This window comes from Lolium rigidum, chromosome 4 (assembly GCF_022539505.1).
Source record: "Lolium rigidum isolate FL_2022 chromosome 4, APGP_CSIRO_Lrig_0.1, whole genome shotgun sequence".
Classification (NCBI taxonomy): domain Eukaryota; kingdom Viridiplantae; phylum Streptophyta; class Magnoliopsida; order Poales; family Poaceae; genus Lolium; species Lolium rigidum.
The window spans coordinates 171,808,758-171,820,341 of NC_061511.1; the positions used below are offsets into that span (position 1 = coordinate 171,808,758).

Consider the following 11,584-nt stretch of genomic DNA (forward strand, 5'->3'; position numbering starts at 1 on the left):
ACGCAGACACGAAACGGGGCATCCCATCGCTGAAACAGAGGCGATCGATCAGGCGAGGAAAGTGCAGCTCCTCCAGACTCGTGCCGACCAAACAAGCAACGTCGACGTCGACCGACCCTGCGGCCCGCACGGCGAACGCCGACGCACCGGATGACGCCATCGGAGCGATCGGTCCAGCTCATTTCCTGCCTGCCTTCGTTCCCAGCGATAAAGACAAGACAGGGCTAAGGAAAGGCGGCGCGCGGCCGGCCGGCGGCTACCGGAAAGCCCAAAGCCCCGCCCCAAGCCAGCGAAGCCGCCACCTAGGCGCGACACGCGTCCGTGGCAACTGATGAGGCGGCGACACGTCGACGTGAACGTCCCAACACACGCGCGCGTGTGGAGCCCCACGGCGAGTAGGACCTGCAACCGTACCGTGTGCCATGGCAACCCACACGGCTAGCAGTAGCACACGCGCAGGTTGCAACGTGCACATCAATCCGTCGGATTCCGTACCGGCGCCGCAGCAGATGTCTCACAAATGCTCACCAAAGAAACATCGGAATGCAAGCATCTCGAGATTTTTCTCTTTTGGGGTAAGAAAAAACATGATTATTATAGTCTGTTGATACTATATCTCTATTATTAGACAAGCACTATGGATAAAAGATGAGATGAGACGATGATATCTCCAATGACTTGCTTTCATGTTATCTCTAATTACTAGCAAGTCTAGAACACACAAAAGAAACTCTATAATAACAACTCCCTCGATCCATCCATGATCAAACACTTATTATGGATCAGAGGGAGTACATTATATCAGCGGTCGATGCTAGGCGAGTAGCTCCCAACCAGTCGCCTCGTCAGCCGTCGATCTAATTACAAAAGATGAACTTTGGAATTTTCGTCATTGGCGGTGCCGAGCATTGCTCACGGCGCGTCGTCAAGGTGCGGAAGGAAGATGACACTCAACTTTTCAAGAACTTGTGTTTTTTTCCTTGTAAAGATGTTCTGATAAGGCTTGATTTCAGATAATATATGGCCTTAGGCCTTTTTCACACAAAAGCGGTGGATGCAACACTTTCTTTTGTACCGATACATTGTCGTCGTAGTATTGTGAATGTGACCCTATCAAGAACCATTCCATTATTTGCAACAACTGAAGCACACCCACGCATAAGGAAAAGAAATCACCAATCCTGAATTATAAGATGTTTTGGGTATTTAATGTGGGCTATATACTAGTGAACATATACATCGAGATGCGTCTAGATATACATACAACTCAAGAAAAGTTAGAACATCTTATAACTCGTAACAAACAAAAAAATATGGATGTGCAACAAGTCAACATGTGCTCTAGAAACAACCCAAAATGTGAAAAGACAACATACCGGAAGCAACAACGAAGAAAGAGATTTGCAATAAAACAAGCAATGCACAACAAATGTGTAAAGCAATTGCAACAATATACATATATGTATGCAAAAATCAACATATGCGCTTGCAATATGCTAAAGCAATCTACACAAATCTCGATTTTACTGAAGTATCGTACCAACTCGTCGGTGATGCATCCAACTTACTCGAGCCATGTCCGGGCCAGACCGGGTGAACCGGGACCAGTTCTCACATCGTAGACACCTTCTCAAATGGGCACGAATTCAGCTCTACTTGTGTCGAATTTTTACAGAGCCTCGAAACACCTCCTTCTTGCAAGCACCAATGCACCATGTTGTTGTGTGCGGACTGGTCATGTAAAAATCTGCCTTATGTTGGGACCTGATATTTTTGTTTTGGTTTTTGTATAGCAATTGACGTGTTAGGTTGACGTCATACTTGTCCTGTCTCGTTCATCAACTGTGTTTTCGGTTTTAGATGAAGTTTCGGAACGATAAACTTCTATGCATTTTTTCGATAAAGGGAATATATTAATATCAAGAAGATACCAATTACACCCAGCCTCTGCAACAACGCACCACCCTAATGGCACTACGGATGCACACAGCCAAAAACAATAAAAGAAAACTAAGAAACAAAAGTCCCGCTACAATATCTCGTGCCTAACAACAGCAATACATCCACCGCCAAGACAACACCTGAATTACACACTAGTTCCCGCTCTCAAAACAAATGTCTCCACCAAGGATATTGCCAGGTACAACCAATTAAGGCCAGACCTTGGGTTTTCACCCTGAAAGGTAGGACTCTGCACTTCACCTGTGTTGTCGCCCCCACTTTCATACCGCTGCTGTGAAGCCCGGAACACCAAGCAAGTCCCTCAACATCACAAAGACTTGAACCTCCCTAAGCTAGTCCTCCCCTCCGGCCTTCATGAAATTCTCTTCTTCCGACTTTCATCATGGATCCATAGTCACTTGATGTCAATCAAAGAAAAAGAGCTTCGCGCCGCTCCCTCCAGAACCAATCGGTCGGAATAAAAACATGGGTGCGCACGACCGAATACCTCCGATCCAACAAACTCCGGGCAAAAGCAACTGTTACATTCATCGGTGGAGCCTTCCGGAACTCAACACTCCGACCAGATCACGAGTCCAGGCCTCCGGTAGGTCCTCCTCTTCACGCAAGAGAGGCCCTAGGACCGCCGCCTTTATTCAGGTCGGACCCCCATGTCGGCGACCATCCTGGGCTGGCCACTCCAACCCTCCACCGGCGACACCATCGCCGGCTTCCAAGCTCCTCCAACTCGCCGCCGGAACGAGTAGGTTAGCGATAGTTGCTTGACGATGCCTTCAACAAGATAACGGCGCAGACGCCGCCATCGCCCGCCATGACCGGAGTCGGCTCGGTTTTCACCGGCTACTATGCCTCCCCGTCTCGCTGCCGGCGCTGGAAGTGGGATGAAAAATCCAACACAGCCAGCCTGGCCGACTGCCTTCGGTGGATGAAGTCAGCCACCACCACCATGCCCGGGCCGAACACCCGGACGTCCTCAAGCCGCGAAGAAGACCCAGCGAAGCCTCCTCGTGCCATTGACGAGATGCAGCCGCGATGGATCGCGATCCGAACCTCCGACCCAGATCCGACCACACCGCAGCCAACATCCGCCGCCGGCCGCCGGAGATCCGCCGGCCACCGCCATCCCGCTGCGTTCAGTCGACGGAGGAGGAGGGTGTAGGCCGCCGCCCCCACACGCTCCCGCAGGCCGCGCTGCGCTCCGCCGACGGAGGACCGAGCCGCCACCGCCGCCTCACCACGGGGGCTTTGCCCCGCGGCGTCCTCGGCGACGGCGGCGGAGGAGGGGGGCCTGTAGGGGAGGGGAGGAGGGCGGAGCGGAGGGGAACTCCCCGGGGACGGCGGGCGGCGCCGCCGCCTCGGGGGAGAGGTTAGATTTATCTGCAATGGTTTTGTCCTATCTGCATATAAACTTCTATGCATGGTGATATAAATCACAAGTTTTGTCTAACACTCATCTTTTAAATTTCCAAATAATTGATGGTACCCATGGTTCACAAGGACATAGCAGGAGAAGCATCATGGTCATTTGTAGGACGCAAGAAAAATTCAGATGTAATCATGTAATGTTTGACAATGCCTATGTCTGATTCGTCATTATTTTTTCCTCGACACTGTACCGTCTCTGAGTTTGACTTGGCAGAGATTGGCACGAACCAACCGAATCCTACATTGCAGAGCATCTTTCTACCCAATCCACGTCTCTCTCTATCTACATCGACATCCACCACACTTCCAAAGGCTTTGCTGTTTTAAAACTAGAGGGGAAAAGTCTTTTCCTGCCTTCCATTGTTGTTCCCTTCGTGGAAAATTCACGCAAACATACAATTCTTTTTTGTTCTTTTGCATATAAACAATGTTCAGTATTCTTTGAAGATAGGAAACCAAAGATGATTCTTCTAGAAAGGATCGATTCAAAGGGCAGAGAAAGAAAAAATTCAGTAGGTGATGCAAAGTTGCAGCACTACATATAGATAGAAAGATGCTTTCTGCGATTACTTGGTTCCATAAGGCAAAAAAAAAAAAAAGGCATCTCCTCTTCAGTGCAAACAATTCTCGTTCCACGTCGGCTTCAGCAATTATGCTGGCACCCCTGGCTGCTCGACCAGCAAATCACTATCATATCACAAGTGTTTAGATTTGGTCTAGTTTAATTCAAACAGAGGAGCAAAGAACAAGAGGATTAGTTTAATTAATCCGGCCATCACATTCATGCTGCCCCTGTATCAACGCAAGCTGTCTACTAGGCGTAGCTTGCTTGTTGGGCGGCATTAACTTGGCAGCGTCTGCTAATTGGCAACATCAGTGTCAAGCAAGTTTGCAGATGCCTCACAGTTAAGGATCAACAAACTGAAGAACAAGGAAAATCCGAAGCAATCCATTGACCGATATGGAAAGAAGATTGAAAAGTGAGCAACATAGTACTTAATCAACAAGCAGTCATCCTCTTCTAGCAAACCATATTTACAGGTGAAGAAAGCACTACTGATTAACCACAGCCATTCATCACAAAACTTGATTAACAAGTGGCAAATGCAGATACTCTAGCTAGCTTACAGCTGCATTGCTTATTGCCTAAAAACATCACAAAACTGAAGTCTAATAGTATAGAAGAAGTAATAGAGCAGGACCATAATCATATACAGTAATCTCTCTGTAATGTAACAATATTTCTTTCTGTCCTAGTGATGATGATGATTAAGCAGTAAGAAAAGGATGGTGGTACTTTCTCAGTTGTGTGTCCATGCATCCAACCTTTGCTGCCTGCCTGCTTTGCTTTGTTCCTGACTGAAAGGCTAGCTAGCTAATGGTGGAATCCACATCGAGAAGCACCACCAAAGGCAATGGCGGCCACCGAAGTGGTGGCCGCATTGTCATTCCATTCACTCCGTTGCTGCAACTGGGCATGTGGATTGCCAATGGCTGCAGGTGGCTAGCTAGTAGTCGACGATGAGGTTGCCGAAGGGTGCCCGGTGCGGGATGCCCTTGCGGCGCTTGGCCGCGGGAGGCAGCGGCGGTGGCGGGGTGGACGGCGTGAAGCTGTGGTTGGCGGCATTGCGCAGGGAGGAGGAGGAGGATGCCGCCTCCGACTCCGAGGAGCCCTTGGCGCGGCTGCCAGGCCTGTTGGTCCGCGCCTTGGCGCCGCCGGCGTCGGAGGAGCAGCCGGCGATCTTGCAGCCGAGGGAGCAGAAGCGGAAGTTGTCGAGGAGGCTGCGGCTGCAAACCTCGCAGAGGTTGGCGCTCCCTCCGCCGGTGCCGGAAGACTTGCCGGTCTGCTTCTGCTGCGGCCGCTCGTTGAGGAAGACGACGCGCGCGCTGTTGATGACGTAGGTCTGCACGCCCGCGATGTCCATGAAGCGCTGGATGTCGGAGACCCGGATGACGTCGTGGTAGGAGGAGCGGCGGATCTGGATGGTGTGGTGGCCACGGTGCGCGTGCGCGAGGCAGAGCGAGCAGAGCGCGGCGGCGCCGGCGGCGGCCCCCGCGGCGCAGTCTAGGCAGAACATGTTGCACTCGCCGCTGCGGTGCGAGTCGACGTGCGTCTTGCATTGCGCGAAGAAGCGCGCCGACAGCAGCGGGCGCAGCCACCGCGGCCACTGCTGGTGGTGCTGGTCCTCGCCGTGCGCCGCCACCTGCGCCTCCGCGGCCTCCTCTTCGTCCGGCTCAGGGGCGCCGCCTCCCTGCACAACAGAACCGTGGATTGGTCAGCTCAAGAAAAGAATTACTCCCTGTACTAGCATTCCAACATGGATTGATATCAAGAAATCGCTCTCCTAATAAGACCAATCAACACCTAGGAATCAATCAATCAAAGGAGGCAAAGAAAACCAAGAACAACGGCGACGAACGAATCAAAAGAGGGGACGAAAACAAAGAACAAGAACCGCCCACAGATTTCTTGGTGGAGAAGCCTAGGACTGGTCCCCAAATTGGACCGCGGCCAAATGCTGGGCCAGGGAAACAAAAAACTGAAACGCCATTAACTGCGGCCGGGTGCAGAAGAACGGGGGCACTGGAGGTTATGGAAGGAGAGAAACGGACGTATTTTTCAGCAGGAGTACAATGGAGCTGATCGCGTCTTCGAACGGATTTTAGATGACATCAGAACCTGGAGGGCAGCTGGCTGTATTTTGACCTTTTAAATCCTCTTGTAGTGTCTGTGGGGGAGTTCAGCTTGTATCTCTCTTTTTGGCCTTTTTTTTGCTGTCGGCTACCTCAGCCGTCTTTGGCCAACGCCTGTTGGTTCTGTGTAAAACCTCTTTTTTCTATCTTAATGAAGTTTCGGCCGAAGGCCCTTCGAGAACGGGGGCCAGTAAAGAGGAGGACAGGGGAAACAAGATAAACGCTTTGACCGCCATTGCTCACGGGATTGCCATGAACTGAAACCCCCAACACGGAGAGCAATCCGCGGGCCCAATACAACAGTAACGGAACCGGCTCCTGTGATTCCTTCTGCCCAGAAAGGCAAGAAACGAGCAGAGAAGGCAAGAAACGGAAAAGAAACTTGAAGCAATCAGCAGAGGAATGGCATGTCAAGGCAGGGAAGGGAGAGGAGGGGTTTACCATGATCCTCCTGTTCTTGAGGCGGAGCTCCTTGAACGGGGACTCGTGGTCGATCGCCATGGCCGCGCACTTCCCCAGAAAGAAGAAGAGGGGTTTTCTTTGCCGATGGGGCCTCGGGGGAATCGAAGAGCAGAGCAGGCGGTTGGTGTGCGTGGAAGCGGAGCGGCGGAGCAAACGATATATGGACGATGGACAGGTGCTGGAAGGAACTCTAGAAGAAGTAGCAGACGACGACGGAGGGGTTTAGAAGTGAGAATGGGAATGGGAGGGGTCTCCGTCTCTGGGTGCGCGTGTCTCGTTCTTATCGTCCCAAGTCAGTCGTCCACCCAGGCCGAACCAAACCAAACCAAACCAAGTCGTCTTCCTCCTCTCTCCGCCCCTCCTAATCGCCGGATTAACTAATCGAATCCCTCCATTAACAGCGCCTTAGCGGATGCGTTATTTGCAAAGTGCCTTTCAATCAATCAATACAAAACTAAAACTCTCTCAGCTGGATTAAACTAGTGCGAGGAGTGGAGCTGGTGCCTAATTAATCCTCCTCCCCCGTGACCTCAGGTGCGATTAGTTAAACTGGCGACATGAAACCGCATGGCGCACCCGGCGCCTTGCACCCAGACGAGGCGATTCCTTCGTTACGAATTGGGCACGTGTTCGTTCCTTAATTACGAGCGAGGGCCGCCTTGGACGTCTCACCCCACTTGACCTGATTGAGCTGCACACTTGCACTGTTAGGTCCACTGGTCCTACTGGCCCCTAGCCCCGCATATATGCAGGTCCATGGTTGCGTATCTCTTCTTCGCCACGCTTTGGCCGTGCTTTCGAATTTATGCTAGCCGTTCTTGATAAATTTAGGCGGATAGGAGTATAGGTTAGTACGGTACGAACGATCAGTGTGATGGTTTCTTTTTTGGCAACTCCAGTGCACCGTGTGCACCACGGATACGGAAATGCAGCCCACAAGATAGGAAAAACGTATACATGGTATATGTTAGGGTTTCCACCCAGAGCCGCCGGGAATCCTTCTCCCACCGCCTCCCTCTAGGCAGGGCCGGCCCTGACCCATGGCAGCTATGGGCGACCGCCTAGGGCCCAGGCCAGAGGGGGGCCCAGGACCAGATCTTCTTTTTACGGCTGGAAAAAAATTCAGTACGAAACGGAAGGGAGACAGCGAATCAAGGCCTGTAACTAATCTCTGATCGGTGCAACTCCCATCTCCATAGGGAGTCTTCAGGAGGGCACAAATTCCCTACCACCAGTATGTGTGAGTGCCGGAGTGCGTGACCCGATCAGTTCAACTCCCTGCACTGACCTTTCGTTAAATCAGGGAACGACTTCTTTTGTTAGTGAGCGCATGACCGATCGATCCAACTCCCTGCATAGCTGCCTCGATTGATTCCTATAAAGGATTAGGAATAGACGATCTTCTTCATCTCTGACTTTTGCCGATTGCTTCATCAACAGACAACAGCTCGCTGATCGGTGTCGTCCCCGCATGCCCCTGTGTAAGTCTAAATCTCTAGTCTAATTTTCATCTAATTCATGACTTATTATTTTGATCAGGGTTCTAATTTGATATTTTTTTCACTATTATAGGTGTTATAATGCCGAAACAATTGTCAGGTGCTGCGAAAAAGAAAAAGAGGAAGCTAGATAATCAATTTATTGAATCACAAAGAGGTGCTTTAAATAAGTATTTTTCAGCTAGAAGTAGTGATGATGTCAACAATAATAATCAAATGCCAATATCTGATCCGAGACAAGAAGATGATGGTAATATAGACCGAGATCTTGAGTTCAATGAACAATCCTCGAATAATGGTAAGTAACTAACTAGCATCATACTTTGCAAATGTAAGTAAGTAACTTTATTTTTTAAATATAATTGCAGATCTTGATGATAATGTTAGTGACGACAATATGGCAAAGAAACTTTTTTGTGAAGCATTGATGGAGCCATTGTAAGTTGGTTTTTTATTTGAGCTAATTAAACTAGTAGAAAATACGTCTTATATTTTTACCATTTTATTATTATTTCTATCGCAAATATGCGTACATATATTAGTCTTAAGGGGCCCATTTGTCGACTTCGCCCAAGAGCCCCAAAAAACATAGGGTCGGCCCTGCCTCTAGGCCCTCCCTTTCTCCCACCAATCCTCGCCGGGCAAAGCCCGACGTCGTCAGTGGCGGCGGGGTTCCCAACCCTCCTAGTTCGGCGGTTGGCGGCGCGGGACGTGACGTGACGTGACGGCTGGCGGGGATGCGGCACTTAGGGAGGAGCGGCAGCGTGAATTGGTGGAGCCGGCGCGAACGCGCGTCTTGTCGATCGACAACGTGGTGGTGTTCGCTTCGTTGGCATGCTCGTGGCCTGGACGGCCTCTTGCCGTAGACTACGGGCGGCGCGGGTCATCTTCTCCTCTACTTCTACTGCCTCCTAGGCTGCCGCCAGGAAGGATCAAGGCGGCCATACACATTCTGTGGCGGATGTCAGCGTAGGACCTACTTGTCCGCATCGAAGAATAAAGGTGTCATGGCCCTGTTGATCTTCGAGCACCAAGCCTTTGATCTTCTTCATGTCGGCCTCCTCGACTTGGCCGGCGACGAGTTTCAGTCGTCCTCTAGGAGATTTTCACAGTTTGACGCATGGCGGCTGGGCACCACTGGATATCTAGATCGAAATTGATTTGGTTGTGCACGTCCTTATCTTTAGCCAGTGTGGCTTCATGAGGACGTGGCGCGAAGCTTCACTTTCTTATCGGTGTCATCGGACATGTCTAAATATAGTTTTTCATGATATCGACAGTGGTGGAGAAAGTCATGGTAGCCACGATCGGATTTGCAAGGGCGGAGAGGTGTATTCATTGCGACGAAGAATTGATGCACATATTCTTCATGTGTGGCTGGTGTTTGGTAACTTGCAGCTATGTCCTTGCCAAGAGGGGGTGGCAGCACATGTGGACTACATTTTTGGTGTTGCTCTTCGGTACCGTGTCGCGATTTTCAGGGTGAAAGTTCATGGTCTGGCCTCATTGGTTGTTCCTGGCAGTGCTCATACTGGAGAAATTGTTTTGTGAAATCGGAGTTTATCCAGGGTGAAAAACCAAGATCTTCAATCGGATGACGGCAACTCTCGTGCATTGTTTCCTTTATGGAGGCGTTGCTTTTGGAAAAACTCTTTTAACTCTTTCGTAGTCTGGGTGTTGTCTTAGAGCATCTCTAGCAGATCCCCCAAACCGTAAACCTCATATCCGCCTATTCAGGCCACCCCAAACGCGTTTTGAGGTCGAAAAACGGCCGCGCAGTCCAGACGCGCCAAACGCGGCCCGCATAATAATATGTTATGCGGGCCGCGTTTGGCGCGTCTGGACCGCGCGGCTGTTTTTCGGCCCGCAAATAAAACCGGATACAAAGGGTTTTGTAAAATAACACAATCTAAATTATTACACAAATTGATACGACAAATACAACAATAATCTAACTTATTACACGAATGTTTACTGTCATACATTACAAACAATACAAATTGGAACAAATGTTTTTGAACAATATGAATCAAATGGTACAACAACAAATGGTACAACAACAAATGAAGCAAAAAACAAATTGGAACACAAATAAATCCTAGTTGTTGTGCCTTTACCAATGGTGGCGAACAAGATATTCTTGGAGCTGTGTTGCATCCTTTTCATTCTCAATCTGACGATATGTTTCAAGGAATGCTCACAGTATCTAGATTTCTTGCAGGTTTGACCCGGGTGCCAACATTATCAAAGAAAAAAGGACAAGTTCAAACCCCTCTCATCCTCAATGATCATATTATTTAGAATGACACAGGTGGTCATGATGTCCTTCAGTGTGTCCATATCCCAAAATCGGGTAGGTCCTCGGACTATTAAAAATCTAGCTTGCAAAACACCGAAAGCTCGTTCTATATCTTTTCGAGCTGCCTCTTGTGCTTTTGCAAACTCAGCTTCAGCTTTGTTCCCTGGCTCTCGGATGGTTTTCACAAATGTGGCCCAATCCGGGTATATACTATCGGCAAGGTAGTACCCCATTGTGTACTCCCTCCCGTTGACGATGTAGTTGCAAGTCGGGGCATCACCTTTAGCAAGTCGGGCAAGAAGATGGGATCGATGCAAGACATTGATATCATTGAGTGAACCGGGCAAACCAAAAATTTGTGCCAAATCCAAAGATCCTGTGATGCAACGGCCTCAAGAACGATTGTTGGGTCACCGCTCCGCCCACAATACAAACCTTGCCAAGCTTTTGAACAATTTTTCCATGTCCAATGCATACAATCTATGCTTCCTAGCATGCCCGACCACCCCCGTTGTTCGTTCTCCGCCATTAATCTTGCGGTGTCTTCGTCATTGGGAGATCGAAGATATATTGGCCCGTACATGCGCATCATAACCTTGCAAAAACGTCAGACAGACTCCAATGTCGTATCCTCGCCTATGCGAAGATACTTGTCGGCATAGTCCGCCGGAATGCCGTATGCAAAGGTGCGCATGACAGCGGAAATTTTCTGGTGCGCGCTAAATCCCAAGAGCCCGGCGGCATTCCTTTTGCGCTTGAAGTAGAGTGTGTTGTCCTCACACATTGCGATGATTTTGTTGAACAAAGATCGCCGCATTCGGTACCGGCGGTGAAAAAGATGGGGCGGGTATGTCGGTACCTCGGCGAAGTAGTCGCGCATGAGCAAGGTGTGGACGAGGGCGCGGTTCCGCGGGATGCATAGTGGCCCCATGGTCGAGCCCTTCCGCTTCTTCTGCCGCACGTCTGTGGCCGCCGCCGCCGCAAGTATCACCGCCGTCTGCTCGATGTCATCTTCAAGCAGCTCCTCCAAGTCCGAGTCGCCCGAGGAGGACGAATCCTCCAACAAAAACGGCGCGCACGGGTCCATCTGCAAAGGCGCAACAGCCGCGGCAAACTGATGCGTGTAGTTGACACACGTCCGTTGGGAACCCCAAGAGGAAGGTGTGATGCGTACAGTAGCAAGTTTTTCCTCAGTAAGAAACCAAGGTTATCGAACCAGTAGGAGTCAAGGAACACGTGAAGG

General features: G+C 50.0%; 1 protein-coding gene across 1 annotated transcript; it reads right to left on the reverse strand.

Annotated features, from left to right (window-relative positions):
- Positions 1 to 4,368: 4,368 nt before the first annotated feature.
- On the reverse strand, positions 4,369 to 6,776 carry LOC124708973. Its single transcript, XM_047240610.1, has 2 exons — positions 6,523 to 6,776; positions 4,369 to 5,639 (listed from the first exon to the last, which is right to left on the reverse strand). The coding sequence occupies exons 1-2, from the start codon at positions 6,580 to 6,582 to the stop codon at positions 4,896 to 4,898; spliced, it is 804 nt and encodes a 267-aa protein (XP_047096566.1). The 5' UTR covers positions 6,583 to 6,776; the 3' UTR covers positions 4,369 to 4,895.
- Positions 6,777 to 11,584: the final 4,808 nt, after the last annotated feature.